The 23,445-nt window shown below is 42.4% G+C and overlaps 1 protein-coding gene across 2 annotated transcripts in view; it reads left to right on the top strand.

The window, feature by feature from the left end:
• The window catches only part of LOC119378319 (BTB/POZ domain-containing protein 17), a 36,677-nt gene that overhangs the window by 4,848 nt on the left and 8,384 nt on the right, over positions 1-23,445 (top strand). Inside the window, exons 3-6 of one of the 2 annotated variants that reach the window (XR_005180981.2) lie at positions 1,823-2,071; positions 3,191-3,378; positions 9,695-22,916; positions 22,987-23,445. The exon at positions 22,987-23,445 is cut by the window's right edge and continues 8,384 nt beyond it. Coding sequence is in view for 1 of the 2 variants with exons in the window: in XM_037647499.2 (XP_037503427.1) it covers positions 1,823-2,071; positions 3,191-3,378; positions 9,695-10,481 (1,224 nt within the window). In the remaining variant the exon portion in view is untranslated. Of the gene's footprint in view, positions 1-1,822; positions 2,072-3,190; positions 3,379-9,694 lie in introns of both variants that reach the window. The other variant, XM_037647499.2, reaches the window with a different exon arrangement.

Here is a 23,445-nt window from a genome sequence, read left to right as displayed (position 1 = left end):
CACAGACGGCACGAAGGTCACCCCGCTCGCTGCAGCAACCACGTTTTCTTATGTCAGTGTTTTGTTTAGTTAGGCCAGGTCAGTAGCTAAAGGAGTGGACTGCTAACCTTAGTTCATATAACATTCCAATTTGTTGCTGTCGCATTCATTGCTTTGCCCTTGCAGCATAACTGACTTTTTGCATTCCTGTGTCTGTTTCATTTCGTTCACCACTGAGGAGTGATGCCGATAACGCCGTTTCGAATTGCAGCAGCAGTTGTCCCATGAGGAGTTTGATTGCAACACTAAAACTTGGTATCGCTCTGAGTACTTCGCCTTCGGACGAAACTACTTCATTTTCTCCGAGGGCATATATTAATTACTGTGGTCCACGGCGCATAAAACTTACACAATAGCTTTCACTAAAATGCATTGCCAGCATTTTTTAATCCACCTGTTGCTTCTGTCTTCCTTTTCATGTTGGCTTTGTAAGTGCTCCGTTTTTGCAGTGTCTTGTTTTGTTGTAACTGTAGTCAAAGCAGTGACATTTCTAAGGCATCTGCACTTAATTCTTCTGGCAGGCCTGTGCTGGGCCTGGCCTTTCAATGGTGGGCCTAGGCCCGTTTGTGCAGTTACGGGCTCGAGCCGGGCATGAAAGTTCTGAACGATAAAAGTTGTGCATGCAAATTGTAAATTTTATTAACTGTGTATGATTGTGTCTCATGTGATGTTCAAAGTTGCCACTATTTACTCAGTCTGTTTGGGATGTAGACTACCGTGTTCTAAAGCCACAGTACAGTCTGCAGTGTGCTACCTGAAGTAGTACTTAATTTATTTACCTATTTTCAAAATTTTGGTTGCTGTGAAGATGCACCCCACAGGAACCCTGTTTGCTTTTGTACAAAAAATTTAAAAGTGGAAACTGCTGTTCACTAAAGATAGCATTGATTTTTAAAATTAAAAGCATTAACGTTGGGCATATCTGGTTTGTGTGATGAGTAAAAGAGGTGCAGTGACTTAACAAATATTGGTAAATATGGATTGATGTTGCTGTTGGAGTGGTAATGTTGGTTAAACTGTGCTGTCATGAAAGTGTGTTGATCATAATTGACTGCATGAGACAATGCCTTTTGTGATATCCAACTGGCTTTTGAGCTATTCAGTAAAAGCTCGTTAATTCAGATTTCATGAGACCGGAAAAACTGTCCGAATTAACCGAATGCTGAATTATCGAAAGTATCAAGAAAACAATAAAGCCTACTACATCAATGCATTTTCATTTTCTTGAGGAATACGTAAATCCAGTGCTTATTCTGCAAAAGAACAGTGTAAACCACCATTTTCGTCATTGCGATTTCACAATGTGGCTACAGTTCAATACCCTGGTGCCTTAAACCGAAACGTGCTCTGAATCCATGCTTTATTATGTGCCAGCAGCGTGGTTGTGGATGGTGACGCCTTTCAGAAAGCTCGCCGCCGTTTCGGCTGTCCGCGAACGCCATTTCCATTTTTGTTCCTTTGCGTCGCACATTTTTGCCACTTTGCACTCAGCGTACTTTGAGGATCGTCCAAATTAACCTGGTTGCGGCCAAATGTGACAGAATTAACAAGCGTTTGATGCCATCAGACAATGCATATGCTGGCTGGGACCCAAGGACACGTCCGAATTATACGATTTTCCGAATTGAGGTCGAATTAAAGAGCTTTTACTGTAGTAGCCTCTTTCCAGCTTCTAGAATGCAGCAGTATTTCAGCCCACTAAATGCCCCCATGCAGCTGCTACCTTATTTTCAATTCCTTGGCCAGGGTTCCCTATATATACTCCATACTTTTCTTGTATCAGGTTATGCTGATGGACCCCAAATGGAGCTCCAGCAGGACATCGCACATTGAGCTGAAGGAGGAACCCCTCTGTGAAAATGTTTTTGGCGACTTCCTTGGTTACCTATACACCGGCCGTATGCGTGTTGACCATTTGCGTGTGCTGCCATTGGTGGCCCTGGCCGACAAATATAATGTCAAGGACCTCATGCGCCTCTGCATCAGCTACATGGCTCACCACATCGTGTCTGCTGCCTACCACAACCAGCTGGTGAGAGTGGCATGCTAAAATCATTACCGCATGACTTCTTTGTTTTGTGTAGCGCACTTCAGTGGCATGGAGACACACTGTGAGTGCAGCATTATGATATTTTATTCATGAATTCATGAAATATTGTTTAACAAACTCATCATGTTGGATGTTACAGGTCCATCTTATCTTTAAATAAAAATTTATCTGGCCAGTGACACAGGCAGTATATATTCTACCTACTATATATAAGATTTTGTACCTATACCTCAAGTATGAATTATTGGACATCTTTTGTTTTTGTTACATATTTTCTAATTGTCTTACTAACAAAGAGGAATATATATATTGCCACCTGCCTTCATTTGTTTGTTTTGATGTGATCGGGTTTCACCCACAAAAACTGTTAGCCCCGCCAGTGCAGGTCACGCCGCAATGTTTGGGAAGCTTTGTGATTATTTCAGATTGTTATGTTAAGATTACGTGCAGGACACGAGTAACCTAGTTTATTATAGCGCTAGCGCAAGCGCTAGCGATAACACTGGAAGGTTCGGTAAGGCATGTATAAAAGCCAATTCATTTCACAGACGAGCAGATTAGTCGATGTCCGTGCCCGCCGATATCACCATACAGCGAGTAGTGCTTGCACTTTGAGTTTATCTTTTAGTGGGCACAAGTTCGCCCAATAAAGAGTATTTTTGAAAGGGTAACTTGCCGATGGCAGGGACCGATCGGTCCCTGCCGGCGGCAAGTTATCCTTTCGTCCACTTTACTTTCTTCACATTTATATCCAAATTATTACAAATAATATCCTGTATACTTTCCTTGGCATTATTGTCTGTTAGGTCTCATTAATATTGTGTCTAACAAATTAAAAACGAGCCCTTATAGGTCATCTTCTTTCCTGTATACACTGAGCAGTACTTGGTACGAGCACGGTGCTGTTTTTTTTTATTTCTTTATGTGTGCCATTTGTGTTGCATTGGGACTTGATATTGCATCTTTGTCCTTAGAGCTTGCTAGTTCAAAATACAATTTCACAGAACTGCTTTTTGCATGTTACTGCAACCATTTTTACACCTTCATTTCATGATGAAATCTACTGGCAGTTGATTATTATCTATCTTCTTTGTTTCTTAGGTCTCCTGGTACCGGTACACACTAAACTGTGGTTCTACTGCGGTACACAAAGCATTTAGCAACTTTATTGCCTGGAATTTTGAGCTTGTAGCTAACACAGAAGACTTTGGAAACATTGAGCTGGATGTCCTTACCTCCTTCCTGCGTAGATCGGATTTAGTCATTGCTAGCGAGTTTCAGCTGTTCAAGTAAGTGCTCCTTTTAAAACTTTTTAGCATGCATATGAGGCCCGAAGGAGATGCTCTTGAATTCTTCTAGGTGTCCAAGGTATGCTATATACCAGTGGTTCTCAGTCATGGATGCTTTGAGGACCCTTTGTAGACTGGTGGAAGTGGTGAGGGACACCTTGCAGTGAGAGAAATGAGGAAAAGGGGGGAAGGGGTCACAAATTAACGCAACATGCAGCGTGAAATATGTGCCTTTTATTTTGACCTGGCAAAGAATGGTCAAAGTGCCACGCCAATTCAGTCTCAACAGCTTGTCAATAAGTAATGCGGCCTACAGCCACATTCAACCTGTTTCCAGCTATGTTTGCTCTTCAAATATGCAAGCCTAGAAAAGTGTGCTTGCATGCATATGTTGTAGAAAACTGCAACAAAAGCTTTTGAAGCAATCTCATGGAGAAGGGGAAACATAAGTCAGCTCTGCCGCAATGCAAAGGCGTTATGCGCTGAAGCATACCAAAAATCAGAAGGGGCCCCTGTCACAGGACATACTGTGCCTCCAAAAGACAAATTTCTTTTGTGTGTATGTGTGTGTGTGTGTGTGTGTTTTTCTTTCAGGGATGGGTTTCGTGGACCCCCATAAATGGCTTCACAGACCCCCATTTGAGAACCACTGCTATATACAAAGCTGGTGTATGCCCACATAGATGTGACCAACAGTTTGTCATTGGCATCTTGTGCTGATTTGGAAAATATTAACTTGTTTGTTAAACATGATTGAGATGAATTTACGCAACGTGTGGTTACATGTTGGTTGAGAGGCTTTGGAAGTGTTTCTTCAAGTGGGGGTGGGTCAGCACAGTTGTGGAGGCATGAGTTTCGGTTGCCTTCAGTGTAGCATGCAAGTTTGTATCTCATCAACCAATTATTGACAGCACGCTATACCTGGAAATGGCAGGAAATAAAACATATTATTAAAACAACTGTTCAGCAGAAAGTAAACTCAATCTGACCAGTGGTCAGTTAATACAACGTTTTCATCCCATGGAGGTCACAAATACATGGGCTTCTAGGGGCATGGCATTGGTGATAGAAAAAAATTCATAAAATGAAGTAATTAATTACACAGTGATTAATTGCATGCAGGTTTAACGGTATCGTCACTTCGTTTTCCAGTGCTGATAACTGTTAAAGGGCCCCTAAACTACCTTCTATATTTTTTCAAACATTTCAAGTAAACACGCGCATCGTGCGCAGAATGCCGTCACGATCCACAATGCCACACGTGGCAGCGCTACAAGCCGCGGGCATGCCACAAATTCCAAGAAACAATCCCTTCTCTCCGGGCGTTTCCGGCCTCCCCAGTGACGTGTTTGACGTGAACATGTTGAATCTGTGATGCGGTCTGCAGGCGATGCTGCGATTGGTTGAACAAGAACCTACGACTTCCGGTTAGTCTGCAAGCAGCTGCCCATGCTCCTTGTTGTTCCTTCATCGTGTTGCCCGTGTGTGTGCGCTTGTGAATCGGCAAATGCGGTCCGTAACCCAACTGCCAAATCGCTAGCGTACCAACACAGTCATGCCTCACGGTCTGATGAGCTGCGCGGACTGAATCCGACAGGGTTTTGCGATGGCTTTCACGCATCAGTGCTTGGCTGCAAAAGCGCTGACTGGAAGAACGAAAAGACGCGACACGGGGGGGTGTCACTGTATGGGTCCATCATGTTGGCGATCCTTTGAAGGTGTGCACGCAACACAGGTTCCATACCGGCACAATTCGTACGAGCACGGGCCGGCACGGCAACAACAGCTGTTAGCCGAGAAGCACGGAGTTCACGGAGTTGCGGCAACCAGAAGTGCTCACTGTTTTGAAGAGCGTGTCGGCGATCACGGTGTGTCATATGAGATTGGGAGGGGCACTTGGCGAGGAGGGCAAAGCGGCTTTGGGAGAGGAGCCCAGCCGATGAGCAGTGGGTAGCGAAGGAAAGAGTGAAACGAGCAGTCGCAGCGTTTCGATCATCATACGCGTGTAACTTCGCTATTACGGCACCGTTTCAAAAAATTCACACGGCTACGTGTTCGTTGTAGACTCGTACACAACTCTGACACCATAACTAAATTTTAACCTCTGGGTCTTTTAGGGGCCCTTTAATTGGAACATCACTGCACTTTACCATAGATCCACAGATCTCGAACACATATTTTTCGAAATCAGTACTAACCAAATATTTTCCCCTATATGTACATTGCTTCATTACTTGATTAGGTAATGTGACCCTGCAACTTGCCTTGCAAGTAGTTTCATATTTAGCTCGGTTGTGTGTAGACGCTTTGCAGCACTGTCTCATTGGTGCTGCCCTCTCTGAGCATTTGACTGCACCGCCATTGAACACCCGGTCTAGTCTCCCCTTTCCAATAGCCAGTGACATTTTGAGTTAAAGGGGTACTGACAACATTTTTCGAAGGTGAGTTTACTCTGCCATACAAATCTCCTGTATACAGAGACGGCTCTAAGCAAGTGCGAAGCTCAGTAAATGCTGATAAGATATTTTATTTTTATATTAAAGTCAATATCGTGGTGTGGCGTCAGGGTACAGTAGGAACCAAAACTAGCTTTTCAAAAAATACTGTAATTACTTTTTGAGGGTGCGCTCAGGCTTAGCAGTACCTTTTCTAGGCTCTTGAGGGCTTGGCCTTTTATTTGACGCAAAAAAAAACCCACAACCGAACATTTTCATGTCAGTACCCCTTAAGGCTTTTTGAAAAGCACTACTTTTGCTTTCCCTAGTTATTTGCCAGTAATGCTATGCTGGACAGGACGGGGCACTCATCCTGTCCTTCATGTCCTTGTTATCTTGTCGTGCCTTCCTTTTCTACGAAATATGTACCAACTAGCCTAGGAGTGTTTTTTAGTTGATAAGATTTAATCTTTTGTGCTCCAGTTACCACAGCATGTAATTTTTGTATCTGATGTTTGTGACATGCATTTAATCTGAAGTGGTTAGCAAAATAGTTGCACTGTTTAAAGGGGTACTGACACGAAAGTTTTTAGTTGTCGTTTTTCTGCGTCAAATGAAGGGCCAAGCCTTCAAGAGTTTAGAAAATGTACTGCTAACCGTGAATGCACCCAAAAAAAGTAATTACAGTATGTTTTTAAACGCTAGTTTCGGATCCTACTGTACCCTGACGTCACAACACGGTATGAGCTTCTCGTCACATGCTCGTGCAAGATGTCATGTCGTTTCCGCAGCAGTTCCGCACCATGGCTCCATTGGTGACGGAGAAGTGGCCATTTTGGAAGCTTTGGTACCTGACGTCATCACAACTAACCAGACGGCGTTGTGAAGTCACCAGAATTAGTACTGTAGCCTGGCGTCAAGCTAGTGCCGATGTCGGTAGGTGCGCCATGGGAAAAATGACTTTAATATCAAAATAAAATACCTTATCAGCTTTTGCTGAGCTTCGCACTTGCTCAGAGCCGTCTCTACATACAGGAGATTGCTATGGCAAAGTAAACTCACCTCCGAAAAATGGTGTCAGTACCCCTTTAAAGCAAAATTCTAAAGGCCATGGGAGTGGCGGCCAAGCTGCATTGCAGCAATGTCTAATGTTAAGCACATCCTTTGTCTGTAAGTCGGGTCATGTGCATGTTTCAGCCACGTGTGCTCAGATACGACAGTGAAAGAAAAAGGTGCCGCTGTGCACGTACTGCTTGATGCTGCCAAGGGATTGCAGTTGGCATAGCATGCCAATGTATATTTATGCATTCTTTTTAAACACTTGCCTGCTTGAACAACTATACTTTTACATTTCTTGCAACTTCTGTCTGGAAACTTGCATTAAACAGCTTGGGAGAATGACAAAATATGAAGGAAACAAACTGCAAATGAGTCCTCCTCGAAAAAAGTTATCACAATCATAATGAAGATGGAGCTGCAAATCTTTGCTATTCTTCTATAGCAACGAGTGACATGTACACAGTGACTGCCAATGAAGCACCTTCTGCTCTCTATGGCATTCCTCTGCATTTGCAGTTTAACCAGCCAAAAGTGCAGGCTGACAGATATGCATACCGCCTCATGTCTTTTTGTTTAGTCCACGACATGCCCATTTCAAAAAAGGGCATGAATGCACACAGCACACTGGTCCCGAATGCAGGCACACTGACATCTGAGAAGGCTGCAATGCAGCTTTGTCACCACTCTCACAGTCTCTAGAATTCTGCTCTCAGTACTACATCTGTTCTGAAGTACTTACTGTTGTGACTTAATGACTATGGATTTCTTCTGCAGTGTATGTAATCACAGGATTGATTCCTGGCTGCTGTTGCTACTTTTTCATGTGTGTGGAATGCAGGAATGCTTTCTGTGTGTGTTAAAGAGGTTTGAGCAGTCAAGATTAACCAATCCCCACTACTTTGTTTCTCACGGCCCCTATGTTAAAGAGTATGCAAAAGCAGAAATAACTGGTATATCACGAAAGATGCATATGAGCAAAGAGGACAGGACACTTCATCAGTCTTTACTCATTTATATATCTATATTTTTACTAACGCAATATGTGTTGCCATTGGTCATTAAAGGGACACTAAAGGCAACTAACAATTTATGTCACAGTGAAAGCTCACTATATGACAACGTCTAAAACGGCAATATCATCAACAGCAGTGCCCTACTTACCGAGAAATTAAGCTAAGTGTATCACACGATGAGCACCACGAGCGGGACATTTTGGAAATGATCCCAATGACGCGAGAGAGTCTGACTACAATTAACCACTTGTAATTGAACTAGCTGCAATAAAAAAGGAACCTTCTGTGCATCAAGAGACGTAATAAAATGCTGCTTGTTCGTTTCTGTTTGATTCATGGAAGAAAGAACCTCTTTGGCGTTGCCATGGGGAACGGTGCACGTGGTTCAAAGGTTACACTTTCGCCTAACTGCGGTTCGCCCAACGCCCTGCTTCGCTCACGCGGTCGCGTCTCAGTAGTAGTTTCGGTATCGCATACCGCCGCGTGCATTCCGCGCGCTCGTGATAGTCACTCTAACAGAAAGTTCAACAAAATGCCGCATGCATGTGATGTTGCCGGATGCCTGAATGGTGCACGCTGCCAGTGCACGCCGCCAGTGCACGCCGCCAGTGCACGCCGCCAGTGCACGCCGCCGCGCAGTAAAGGCGGGCAACGTTGGGCACGGCAACAGTGACGTGAGAAAGACCGCTTACAGGCGGGTGATTTGAAGTGCGCTAAAGTGATGTGGACCATTAAAACGTGATGTTGTTTCAAAATAAGCACTTCCTTAGCATAAAAGTAGCACTACGAGGTTTCTGGACCGCTATTTCAACAATCAACGTCGACTTAATATTTGCCTTTAGGGTCCCTTTAAAGGGGTACTGCAACACTTCTCCAGATAACCATCGAATGGCTTCATTAAAGGGGTTTATGGCCTCATGAATCGACCACCGCAAAAATTTTTAGAATCCGTCAAATACGAGCAGAGTTAGAGATTTGTAGCACGCTGTAAATTGGTTTCTGTCTTCTCTCGTCCCAACGAGCACACTGGAAGCTAAGCAGGGAGGGTTGGCACAGGGAGAAGTTATGTCACGCACGCGTCATGACGTTGAGCACTTTTTCTTTCTTTTTCTTTTTTTCCCTTTTTTTCTTCGAACGCACGGATTACTTTCAGTGTGATTGTGAGCGCGCACGTGAGCACGTGGCGGCCTCCCCCGGGAGCCTCAGTAACTGTGCTGGTCACGATGCTCAAATCGGCTAACGGCCGTGAATTTGGGTATCTGGCGCGGTAATTTTGGCATGTGGCATCATTTGTAGAAAGAAAAGGGAACGATTTCTAGCTGACTTGTAAATGGATTGTAAATTCCAGGCCGCGTGCTGTGCTATAATGTTTGGCTCACGTGTTCTCCAGAACGACACGCAGCGTTTTCTGATTATGCTGAAAAAGTGTTGCAGGGCCTCTTCAAGATCAGTTAATCATCTGTGAGGAAACTGCCAAGCATGTTGACACCCTCTGTGGTGAAATTAAAGTTTATGTCTATATATAAATGCTGATTAATCCAGTAAAAGCAGAATAGTTGGTGGTGACTTCTTACCTTTACAGCCTCCATAATATAAAAGTGAATTCCCTGCAGGCTTAGCTATCATTTCGCTGTATTTAAAAGGTCATATCAACTTAGCGTGATTGATACTTACACTGTTCCAGTGATATTCCGAGTTTTCATGTACCTTATATGGAGATGACTATGTTTATGCCAGCAAAACAGCAGCGTTTTGTCACGTGCCACAAATTTATGCTTTTATTGAATGCACTGTGTGTGGGCCTGGTAGCTATGCTGCCCGGTGGCTGTCCCTGCAGGAACCATGGCCACAGTGCGCTCGGCCTGGCAACGAGGAAGCATTTGGGCAGCTGGTGAGCCAGGTAATGGCACATGTGCGGTTCCCCATGCTGACACTTGATGAACTGGACGGGCTGCTCTCGCACCCTCTGGTGGTCCGCTTCCAAAGCATCTTCTTTGACCGTCTGGTGATAGCCCTGGACTTCCAGACACGAGCACGTACAAATGGGTTTTGGCGTCAGTGGCCCGAACTGATGGTGCCTCGCATTTACACGTCAGACACGTGGTCAGCCTCTTTGTGCATTGACAACTACCCCTGCCGGACTAGATTTGGTGTGCATACACTAATCTTTATGACACCTGGCAGCCTGTCGGGGGCCTTGGCGGACAAGCTACTCGAATGGACTGTTGATGTGTACCCTAAGGGGGTGCTGTTCCACCGGTTCCTACTGATTGCACTGCGTGAGACACTAGAAGGGCCAGAATCACAGACCAAGACTGTGCGGCTGTCACTTACTTCAAGTCGTTTCAACGAGGACACAACAGTGGTGGTGAGCATTTTGGTGAGTGGAATGCAGGATGGTGTGGAGCATGTGCGCACAGTAGTGCAGCGCGAGCATACATTCACCCAGGAGTCACGCATGCTCAATCTGGACGACCTGGTGCCCTATGCGGAGCTCAACGATGTGCCCCGTGGTGCCTCACCCTTCCTTGTGGGGCCCCATTGTGACCTCTTCCGTTTGCGCATCTCCATCACACCCTTGTGCCGTAAGAGCTAGGCATGCAGGGCTATACTTCGGATTGTTGGTCTTTGTGCCTTTCTCAGACATCTGGCCTCTCGTTCTGGACTTGCAGTTGTGGCCACTGTATTAGTGGCATTTAGCAGGGTGGTGTACCTGCTGCTCTAGGTGTGCTCAATTAACTGAAGACCAATGGTGAATATGTTACATTTAATATCGTCAAGGTCAGTGACATTTGGGCCAAGCTCGTTAAGCGCACCAATGGTATTCATGCATGGGGCTGAATATTGTAGTTCGTGTTGGTGGTTGTAATTGTTATGTGAGACATAATCATGGTCAGGTTATATGGCTAACATGCCAAAAGTATATATTCAATTTGTTTGCTGCAGCAAAGTTTTAAACACCTAGGTTTGTTTGCAACTGTGTTTGCATCATCAAGGTAGCACTTAGCAGTGTGTTGTGCACTTTTTTAATTTTGGCTGTTAGATGCTTTCCTGCAGTGAATATAGTAGTTGACTCATAACAAATTATGCTTGTTATATTGTTTACCATTATTGAATTTAGAATGTTCATCTTTCCTAATGAATTGCTCTTATTTGCACCTTGGAGGTGCCTTCACAAGGACAAAAATGTAGTCACAAGTAGATGTAACTTGTCTCACATTGCAGTCGAGCCCATTTATATGACGAACCTGGATATTTGAATTATTGCCTATATTGAACAGTGAGAATATGCCCTTGAAAAGACTATGTCGATGTATGGGTGCACAGTGGGCCTACATTGAAACTCCTGCGACCGATACATACGATATATTTTACTGCATGCAGCACTGTGGCCTATGAAGGGCAAATTGGTGTGAGCAGTACTGTTAGGCAGGTGTTGTCATTGGTGACTCACTGCAATAGACGCATTGCTGAGACACTCGAAACTTGGTGGAAAGTCCATTCGGCATTCAGATCCGATTGCTTCTATTAATGGGATGCACGGTGACTGGCCATGATCTGTTTACTTAAATATGTTATAATGACTTCTTTGTTTCTGTCTAGATATCCCCTGATAAAGCTGTATTCCCACGACAGACGTGATCGCGGACGGATCAGTCACGTGACATGTGACGTGATTCGGATCTCTCCGCTGCCAGCATTCACACGACAGGGGAGAATTCACGCTACAAGCGAGTATTTCGGCAGTGATCCCCGAGGATCCCAACTGTGATTTGGGCCTCCGTCGTTTCACGAATCGGTCCGCGCGGACCGAAGCGGGAACGCGGGAACGGCTGACGTAGGGTGACGTACGCAATCCGCAGGCTCGAATCGCGATTTCGTCCGTCGTGTGAATACAGCTTAACCAACAGTAGCTGTGATGGTTCCACATGTTTCATGTGGGCCATTCAGTGGTATGCATTATGCCATTTCATGTGGGCATATGTGGTGAGTGCAGAGTGCATTACATTCATAATATTCACTCCAGTAATTTTTGCCCAGTGACTGTGCAATGGCATGTAGAACCACAACACTAATCAATGTGTAGTTGCATAGCGCAAAAGGTGTGTATAAGTTAGCTAAGAACATTTCTGTAACTGAACACTCATTTTGTTTGCATTTCTTATCATCCTGATGCTGCAGTGTGTCAACATACAACATAGCAGGAGATTATCAGGTATGAATTGAAAGTTTTGGTTAAATCTCAAATTGATACATTTTGTACACTGACTTATCATTATGGGCAGCATGTGCCACTTGTAAGGGTGCCACAGAAAGCCACCTGTCAATGGATTTTTAAGTCTGAGGTGGGAAGAGTGTGGCTGGCTTGCCAAGCACTAAGAACTACAGATCTACAGGACTGCAATTTTTGACAAAAAACATTTTCTGTGTTGACAGCACCCATAATAAATGTCACTTTGCAAGAGGCGGCATGTTTTCAATGCGACTGTGATCCGATATGGCGCAGTAGATATACGAGCAAAGTTCTTTTCTCCGGACAAGCGTAACAGCACCTAGCTGTTAGTGCAATCTGTTAGGACACGTAATTCGGAGGTTGTGGGTTCATATCCCACCGATGGAATGGATGATTTTTCATCCACTTCATTTCATTTTACATCACAATTAGTGCACTACAGTTAAAGACAATTAATGTCCTCTATGCTTTCCCTGGCCTAATTGTCTGTTCGATTCATTTGGTTGTGTTGTTCCTGTTGTTTCATATACCTTGCAGTTGTCCAGTGCTGACTTGTTTGCATTATTTGGTTAATATAACAAACTTGCTGTACCCATGCAACAAATGGGAGCACCTAAAGCAGTGACAGCAGCCATCCATTTACTTCTGATATAGAATGCACGGAATGATCACCTTGGCAAAAAAGTGACACTTTGCAAGCCATTGGTAATGTAAACTTGCTAATTCTTACAAAAGTATGTAATCTAATCCATGGGGCATGTGCTGTAGCATGTGCTCTTTCTGTCCCCTCTGGTTCCTTTTAGTCTTTAAAAAGCCCTGCACCACATTTCCCTCTTAAACTTCATATACCATACCATTTGTTTCAATGTTCGTTATTGGCTTGAACAATGATGCTCTGCAGTTATAGCTTCTTTAAGACACAGTGCATGACTGATCAGAAAGGAAGATCGGGGAATCAAATGAAATGAAACAGGCTCAGAAATGTGCCTACAGGTGCTTAATATAATGTTCTGGCCCACAGTACCCACTAAACCAGGAAATCCCATGGAATAAAAGAAGATGCAGGAAGATGCTGTGAACATGGACAGCATGGTCCTCTCCTTGCAAGCGCATTAGAATTTATCTATGCTGAGTGGTGTATATCGCAAGCATGATTCAGAGCCATTTCCTACTGTAAATAGCTGTGTCCACTGGAATGCATATTTGGGCGCAGTTTTTATTTTAGCTTCACGCCTTCACTGCTTTCTGAAGATTGAGATATAGTTTTACAGCTGTTGCTTATTTTATGTAGGAGCAAGGTGCCAGTTTAAATTTTGGATGATTTCAAGCTTTGATTGTGGATCATGATAGCAAGCATGCCTTAAAGGGTCCCTGCAACACTTTTTCAAGTAATCATCGAATGGCTTCATTAAGAGAGCCTATTGCCTCACGAATCAACTGCCGCAAAAAATTTTTTACAGTCCGTCAAGTACAAGCAGATTTACAGGAATTAGTCGCACGCTTCAAGCGCTTTCTCTCTCCTTTCGTACCAGCGATGGTGCTTAAGGAGGGGATGACTAGGGGGATGACAAGGGGCAAGAAGATGCATCCACTCGTCAGCATGCATCATGACCTTGAGCACTTTCTTTTTGTTTTCTTCTTCGAACGCACGGCTTACTTTCAGTGTGATCGCAAGCGCCCGCGGGCACATGGCGGCATCCTTCGGTGGCCTCAGTAACTATGCAGCTCACGATGCTGAAATCGGCCAATGGCCATAGACTTTGGGTTTATGGCGCGGTCATTTGGGTTTAATGGCATCATTTGTTGAGAGAAGAGGGAACGATTTCTAGCTGACTTTGAGAATTGATTGTAAATTTCAGGCTGTGTGCTGCACTATAATGTTTGGCGTGCGTGATCTCAGGAGCCTCGGCTACCGATCGGCAGTGTTTTCTGACCATGCTGAAAAAGTGTTGCAGGGCCTCTTTAATTCATGAACATTTTGACCATGACCTTATAAACTGATTGTGAGTGCAACTGAATCATTGCTCACAAATAAAACAATAAACATTAAAGGACCCCTGACACCAAAATTTCAAACTTGAAATGTTCGTCTTGTCCCATTCTCCTGCATAAATGGATGGCTCTGACCGCATATTAGTGGCAAACATAACCTTGAACATATTTCAATATGGTTTTAAAGCAAGCGCGAGTGCCTATCTGATTTGGCAGCACCACTCGACGTCATCATCAATATGATGCGTTTTAGTGGCTGCTCGGGCTACCTCCAAGTACTGTTGACATCACAGACAGAAGTTTGCGGGGTGCACGCAATACAACTACTGGTGCCTGATGGTGGCTGTTGTTCCTTGCCTCCTTCGCTCTGTTGTCGGGCTGCTATAGGTGGTTCTGGCTGCTTATGCCAGTGGTGTTTTAAGTACTGTAGCAAGGAATTTTTTTATGAGGGAGCACACTCTTTGCAGTCCACAGCAAAGAGTGTGCTGGACAGGCAGGTGTCTCGTGTGTTGTTCTGTTGTAGGTGTCTTATAGCAGACAGAAATTTTGGCAGGAGAATGTGCCCAGTGCGTCACACACTAGCTGACACCACAGCACCCATGTCGTTTCATTCTTTCTTGCACGCAGTGCCCTAATTCAAAAAGCATGTTCTCAATGTCACCAAAGCTTGAGTGCATGTTATCTTAGGGCACTCCGCTGCGGTGAAGTTACGCCAAAATTGGATCTAATTATTGATGCTAGCATTGATTATACGATACTTTAGAGCATTTACGATTCACTTTTGTGGTTATCAGACACAAAGCTACCAATTAAAAGTCACAAACAAGAATTTGGCCGTCAGGGGTTCTTTAACATGTGCACAAGAAGGCAGCATACATTATCTGCATCACACAGAGGCTGCAGTGTCATGCCCACCTATGTTTGTGGGTCCATGTGCTAGAAGCTCTTGCACTCATCAGTGGTAGTATTTGAAACACGCTCGTGACATTGCTGATAGTTGTATATTCAGCATGCACACACCATTAGACACCGCCCAATTAAAAATGTATGAAGAAAATACAGTATTGGTATCTCCCATCTCTTATTGACTGCACTACTTTCAGGTGGAGCAATGGTCACAAGTCTCACCTCCTACACCTGCCACCATAGTGGCATAGTGGCATAGTTGGGGATTAGGGTATGTGACCAGGCTTTAAGAGTGTTTATCAATCTTTGGTTGAACTCTATCCTGTCTACAAAAATCAAGTAGTCAGGCAGTTGACTATTTGATTTTTGGAGACAGGCTGGTGACCAGGCTAGTTATTGTTAAGCATCGCGAAGCTGGACAAGGGACAGAGAAAAAATAGCGTGGATGAAGACATGGGCTGCTTAACAGCACTTGTATTGGTTTGTCCCCCATTTTTCTCCATCCTTTGTTTAAGGTATGTGTGGAACTGTCATGCTGAGCAAAAGGTCTTGGGTTTAACTCCCAGTAGCTTTGTGGCATTTCAATGGGGGTAAAAGACAAAAATGCTTGTGCACTGAGATTGTGGTGCACAGTAAAAGGCCCCAGCTGGTAAAAATAAACCTGTAGCCCTCCACCAGTGTTTTTATGGCCCAAGTGTTGCTTTGGGTCATAACCACCATTCCTTAATTCATCGATTTATTATTGGCATGCTGAGTTATTGTGTGGTTTCCATTGAGTTCGATATATCTGGGCTCAACTGTATACAATGCTTAATGTCAAATCGGATGCTGCTTGGTTATGATTAAATGTGCAGGCCATTGAAAAGTATGTGTTCTTAAAATTTGTTATTCTGAATAATGTGCTTATTGTGTGCAAAATATACAGGCAAACTATCCTGTGTATAGTGCACAATGTAGTCTTGTGCTAAAATAATCAGATCGTACTGATTACAGCCCAAGTGATTTTTCATTCTGGAATGCCACTGACCAGTGTTGAATTGTCCCCTTTTTATATATTTTTACTGATGTGCTAACCTAGGTGCTTATGACAGGCTTTGTATTTCATGTCTAACCTACTATTGATTCAGATGTAAATTGAAGGTCATCTGAAAAGGCCTACATCTCGGGAAAGGCACTGTAATATTCATCTTTATAGGGAAGTGTTTTGAAAGGCTCAGCCTTTTCTTGCACTCATTTTTGAAGGGAAAAAAAGAGCAAATCTGACTAATACATCCATAACAATCTTTCTTGAGCAGTCTGAAAAGTCTAATCAAGTAATCAGAAGCATTGCATGCTAGAAGTTTGTTTTTGTTGCAGTTGTTAATGTACAGGGTCGTCCAGACCTAAGGTGAACACCTTATTTGTATTCAAGGCCTCATAGAAGTTGATGTTTAATACATAATTCGGAAAATTATTGTTTTTGTGGACGCCATTATTATACTACATATAGCGCACATTTCTCTCATGAAATAGAATTAATGTTCTAGTTTTACCGTCTTGAATACTAATGAGGTTTCACCTTAGATGTGGTCGACACTGTACATGCTAGCTGTAAATTGTTAGTTTCTGATGAACTTATTGCTAACAAAACCACACGACATTTGACCTTTAGGCTGGCGACCTCCATGCAAAATATTTTAGAGCAGTATTTTCTGCCCATTTTAGGCTTGATTTTTGTTTCCGGCTTCTAAAGCATGCATTGTAATGATGCTTGGATTCAAAGACATATTTGCATAAGGGGGTGGTATAATAGAAATCGTTTTTGTTGGGACTCCTACTCTTGCTTTTATTTTTATTGACTTCTAATATTCCTCCTACCTTTGGTGAGCCTTCCTCCATTGGCAGCGTGCAGTTCGGTGTTGGCTGCAGGTGTATTCTTTTCTTCAAGCTGTGGAAGAACTGTGTGGCCCCACAAAACTTCAGGCGGCATGTTTTTGGTACCCATGTTTGCTAGAAAACTGAAGCAATTTGTCTTGTAGTCTAGTATTGGTACGTGTTCTTGATATGTTCAAATATAAAACACACCACATGCATCATGCTGGTGTAGTTAGCTTGTTTTTACATTTTGGAATGAATTTTCTAAATCTATGTTTTAACTGTGTGGCAAAATACTAGGTGCTATCTGGAGGGCCTTACGTTTTATCTGGCTATTGCAACTTACTGTTCTTTTCATTATGCACTAAATTTAGCTGGTTACTTCAAAGAATGAAACTGCCAGTCTTTTGGGATCTGTGTGTGTAAACATTAAAGGGGTCTATATTGCTTAATATACCTAATATTCAAGAAACCAAATAATAGGCAATCAGCTCATGAATAAAAATTTTTGAGCTGCTACTATTCAATACATGTATTTACAAGTAATTACACACCCTTGCCTTGTACTGCTATGCGAAGCTGTATTTATTGACAGTAACTAATAGCTCTAATTCATTTTAAATTCTTATGCTTGCTGTCCAAGAAGGCTTAGCATAGTAATGTGAAAAAGCTGGAGCTTTGGTATTGGAATCTGTAGCAGGTTACACTGCCTCTGCAGTGCTGTCTGCTACAGTAGTGGGTGAAGGTTAGCTTGCCACAAAGAGAAAGTGACTCTTGCACACTAAGTTATGTTTTGTTTACCATTATAGAGTACTTTGCATGGTTTATGGTTATTGGCCAGGAATGAAAAAGCCGAGTAACATTTGTGTGTATGTTCACAGCTATTCAAATCAGACAGCATTCTATGATAGATGATGTGGTGAAGGCAGCTCTTGCTACACTCTTTGCACTCGTGCACTATGTCTTAACTGCATTCACTGAAATGATGGATTATAATGCAAACTGTGTCCTTCTACTAACTTTGCCCCCCTTCCAGCCCCTACTTTGCCCTGCATGTGATTGGGAGCCTGTGAAAAAATCTACTGCCTTAAACTAGCCTGAATGGACACATACAGGTTAATAATTTGATATTTTCAGGGCACACAGAGCTAATTTAATAATATACATTCAAAAGTTATCTGACACCAGAATATAGAATAATAATTGGAGTGTCACTGGTCCTCATGGTAGCATTTATTAGAAATAATATCTTATTTAATTTTCTGTCTTATCATAACCATCTTTAGAACTCAAAAAGGGTCTCTACCTCTTTTGCCTTAATGGTGCCCCAGACAAGTTCAAATATTTGAGATTAAGGAGTGTGGAATGTATAGCATGCAGTTATGACATGTGCTGAATATTGTGGCACTACAGATCCTGGCGATCTTCCAAAGACAAGAGCATACATTTTTACCAATGCTGATGCTATTCTGCTGCGTGACTATGTCTGAAATTTTATGTTCCAGTTGTCCATGCACTGAATAACCTGTTGTGCCACTACATATTTAAAGCAAAAGCTTCTAAGTGCACGCAGAACAAGGACAGAAGAACTAAGAATTTGACAGGACAGCACTCAGATTCTTAGTTCTTCTGACCTCGTTTTTCGTGCACTTAGAAGCTTTTGCTTTAAACATAAATGTCCACCAACTAGCCCATCTCGCCATCTTGTTGTGCCATTAGAGGGGACAAATAAATGTCAACCAAGCATATCTGTTATTTTTTCCAGTATGTTCTTCAGGTGTGCTCTTTTGCTGCTATCAGAACCATTCGAAGAAACGATGCTGATAGGGGCAGTTCATTGTGGCCGTGTTTGAAAGGAGTAACTGCATGAAACTTTGTGTCCTGCTTTTCTTTATAGTATGGGTAGCTGTTGACTCCACAGTTACAGTATGAAGTCTCTATTACTTGAGCACTGTAAATAATGAATCGTAATATGTTACATGACATTATGTTATACGACTTGTGCAAAACACCCATCCAGTGCAATGCGGTTTCAGATGTGCAAAAGGCTACTCATCATGTCCGCGAAAGCAAAGGCAGTGGTCATGTGGTATCAAAAACAACTAGAGAACCCACATGCCCTATGTGCTGGTTGAAGGTCATACAATGGTCATGTTGTCAATAGCTGCCTAAGTGGATCTTTCATTTGTTTGTTCCTCTTAGAAGTACAGGGGGCCATGCTGTTCCGTCTTGTCTGATTGAGTGCTGGATGGATTCATGTCATGGCAGCACACCCACGGTGTGCATGCACAAGTCAGTGATATCGGGTGCCATGAAACTGCAGCATTAGTTTTAGATGGAGTGAATAGTCTCTTTTTACGCATCGAAAGCTGTGATGTAATTATTTGTTGTACTCTCTGGTGATTAAGGCTCCATAGCGTAATTATAGGGTTGATGAGCATTGGGCACGCGTGTGCAATGAGGAAAATAGAATTCTTTCTTGGCTTATTGATTTCAGAGCAGCGAAATTTCACCGTAAGTTCTCTTCCAAAAAAGTCTGTTGGTGAAAATTCTCTAAAGGGGTCATGTCAACTGCAAGTATAAAAATCTTTCAAGCTGTGTGTAGCTTGAATGCCTTTAATGCTTGCCAATCCTCTGTAAATTACATGATAAGCAGAAAATTGAAAATCAATTGCCAGAGCATGTAGCTGCCATGCCATGCACATAGCAGATCAAGTGCCCATCACTGATAAGGTTGTTTAGCCTCACTTTCAGGCAAATATGAATGTCCACAAGCTCACTTGCTACATGCTTGTTTAATGGGGAGGTGTAAACACCCATGTCACTCATGGGTGTCTGTTAACATGTTTAGATTTTTTGTGTAGAATTGGCCAGAATTCAATACTCTGTAGAAATTACTAGTGTTTTCATGCCTGTAACCAATTATGAACTAATGTGATGATAGTCTTCAAGTTGTGCATTAAAAGCAATCATTCAACCTTGCCAGTTAAAGAGTTAATGAGTTTAAAATTCTTAGAGTGCAGCTCTCAGGCTCCAGTTCCTACGTTGAGCGTCGGCATGCCTCGTCCCTGAGTGAACAAGCAGAGTGAAAGATGAAAGGGTGAGGAGGAAAGCAATGCTGCATGATACTACAATATGGTGCTGTAGTATTTGTAACCTGATTGTGCGCGTGCCACAAATTGTGTAGTACTTTCTCGAAGCCACGCAATTACTATGGAATCTTCAATGAGTCATGTATAAAAACAGATGCGCTTGACCCGCAGATCAGCTTTTCGCTAGATTTTTCTGAACAATGAGCGATGCGAAATGTTGTCTGTAACTGCACATATATACATGTCTCTCTCAAATTCTTTGCCTCAATATATTGCAAAATGAAAACACGCATACAGCTGCATTCTTTCGCATTATGGAGTATTGTAATCATCAGCAATTTTTAAAATTTCTTGTCTAAATATTAGCCCAAATCATCTTACATTTTATGCCTTTTTTGGTAAAAGCAAGCTGATGCCTAATTGTTTTACCCTCTGCTTACACCTTTCTATTTTAAAGGGGTGCTGGACCACGTGGGCTTGATGAGAAAACACCTGCGAATACAACACAGTGTGAACATCTCACCCAAATTTTGTAGTTGTGCATAGCACAGGGAGTTCACAAGCAGAATGGGAGGTTAAAACATCCTCCTTTTAAACAAAGTGATGGGGCAGCCACCACTGCCCATTTTTTGACATCATCAAGCAGATTCCCAGCAAGAGCTCCCATTGGCCTTGAGAGATTTTGTCTCAAGGCAGTATGTTTTGGTCAGTGCGCTTCTTCCTACGTTTTCTGTGTATATTTATTGATGAAGATAACCAAACAGGCTGTAGCACTTGAACCTGCATTTTGAATTTTGATAATAATCGCTCATTTTTTAGAGAAACCAAATACAGCCTGCCAACGTTCGACTGCACCTGCCAGATAAAAATGAAATGAGTGCTGTAGGCAGGGCAGTGCATTTTTTTGTAATGGATATAGTCTAGTACGGATGGGAAAATGGACTATAGCACTCACAGTACCACCACTTGTATTGAATCTGCTTAAAAACCTTTTTCGGTGATATATTTTTTTAGAGGAAATTTACTGATTCCATAGCTTCTTTAAGGCTTCCATAAAAGGTGGTTCAGGGTCCCTTTAAAGGACTTGAAATGCATTTTATTAGACACCCTGTGCGTTGCAGCTATCTAACTTGGAAAGGTATACTTCGAAGTTTAAGCTACTTTTAATCATGAGATTGGGGCAGCTTTCTTCGACACAGTTCAAGGACCAAGTCCTTGAGGAGTCTTATTGTCGTTGTCAAAATGACTCTTACACAAGCTGAAGTACTGAATTAATGTTGTAGGCCTCGTAGCAATGTCTCTAGTCCATTACAACCTCAGAATAAATACAGGCTCTGCCCACAGCCATTGTCGTCCCTCGCAAAAAGAATTTGTACAGATGCTTCATCCAGTAAAGTTCGCTTATTTTTGGGACGTCAAATGCTTCTGTGTGTGTTTAGGATAGTCAAAAATTTGTAGCTGGTTTTTGGTTACTATCTTCAACGTCCCAACAAATTTTATCCGAGATTCTGAGATCGGTACTTGGCCAAAAGTAGCATTTTAATCAGAAAAGACAAACTTTTATTTTATAATGTGCCTAGTGTTTACGTAAGCAGAAAGAGCATGCTTGCACTTTGAACAAAAACCAGCTGATACCATGCTCTTACAGAGGTGGACAAATGTGCCGCATTTTTGTGGGTGGGGCTTATATTTATCCTTAGGTTTTAACCGACTATAGTATGTTTATAAAGTAGTATGCTTACACCAACTTAAAATATATAATAGGGTGACATGGAGGGTATATTGAAAAGTTGAATTACGATGATATCCTTTAGAAAATGAACTATAATGCGATATATTGTAGTGGAGTGTAACATGGCTATGTCAACACTTTATTTTATTGCCACTGGAAGTATGAGAACAGACTAAATAAACCTAAAAGAACGATTTTGCCTATCTTTTATGGCTATTACTTATGGAAATGACTTTAGGACCCCCACTGATAATGCTTACCATTTTAAAGTTTTGTTAAGAAGTTCCAAGTTAATAGGAACTAATAAAAAATTGCACCAAAGATACCCACGGATATGGTTGGCACCTTGTAGAATATTTTAAGTGCAAATTTTAAAAAAAAGTTGTCAGGAATGTGAACATGCATGATTCAAGGTTCCTCAAGGTCTGGTTTGTCAAAAATGTGGATATTCCAGTGTCTTGTACAGTTGTGAGATACATGCTTATGTGGCCACTGCAAGCAAGTGCCACGCCATGGCTTGCCTGTGCTGCATGTCACTCTCCTTACTGAGCAGTAGGAAATTGATGAATTTGAGCGATGGTTTTTCTTGACAAGCTGGGAAGCTTCTGCAGATCAAAATTTCAGCTGTAGATGCAGTCAGACGTAGCCAGAGGGTGTCAGTGTTCCTAAAGTGAATGCCACAAAATGTGTTCTTTGACGTCTCTAACTGCTGAATTCTGCAGAACAGCAGCGCTAAGTACTTGGCTGATTGTATTGGATCTCCTGATTTTCATCTCCATCTGCTATGCTTCATTACTGATGCCTCAAATGGGCTCTGGATATACCACTGTTTTAATTGTGCTCTTGTAATGCTTGCAACAAACATTTACGTTCTCGTTAGTTGATGTTGTTTGTTATGGTTTCTGGAGTACATGTTCTTGTATAAGGTAATGTGCTAGTTTTAACTCGGGAAGGGCATGGTGTCAGCCATAACCTGATCCTCTGCAGGAATTTGTGCATACAGGGAATGATTATGCACTGGTACTGAGATAAAGTAGTAACCACCACAGAGCCACATCCGCACTGTAGAAGCATGAGATGCAGGAATACACGTATGTGGCTGACTGAAAGTAGAAAGCACTGCTAGTGGATGATGATGTACGTAGTAGGTGAAATGCAGATCTGGGCACACCAAATTTGAATTCAGGAGAAAGGCCACTGCTTAAAGGGCAGGGGGTGGGGGTAGGAAGTGAGAGTAATTTGTTATGTATGCACATTTAAATTATTCTCCTGGGCTTGACAATAGTTTCAGAGGTCCTTTGATATGAAATTCACTCACAAAAGTCAAGGTGTAAAGGTTTGCCTAAAGTACATTTTCTTTCTTTTTTTTTTTAACACCAGTTTGTCGTGCTGTGGTTTCTTCTGTAAGATTGATGCAGTTGTGAGTTGAAATAGCACATTTAATACTTGGGTGGTGCAGAAAGTAATAGGTTTTTCTTTTTTCACAGTTTCACCAGGTGTGATATTGAAAGAGTAATGTTTCATCTTAAAAAGGATCCCTTATTTTTCTTTTCTTGTAGGCCTAATTTTTTGCCTTTACCTCTTCTCTTCTCTTTTTGTTTTTGTTTTTTAGCACCCGGAAATGTGAAAATTTCTTTCCTGAAGAACTCAGTTCGTACCTTCTGAAGTTAGTGATATCGGCTGCTTGGATTACTCTAATGTCTGTCATAGGGACTTGTACAATACAAATTTAACCGTATTTAGGTATGAA

The sequence above is a fragment of the Rhipicephalus sanguineus genome, chromosome 1 (assembly GCF_013339695.2).
Source record: "Rhipicephalus sanguineus isolate Rsan-2018 chromosome 1, BIME_Rsan_1.4, whole genome shotgun sequence".
In the NCBI taxonomy this organism is placed as follows: domain Eukaryota; kingdom Metazoa; phylum Arthropoda; class Arachnida; order Ixodida; family Ixodidae; genus Rhipicephalus; species Rhipicephalus sanguineus.
Note: the sequence above shows the minus strand (reverse complement) of the source record. Positions and strands in the feature narration are given on the sequence as shown.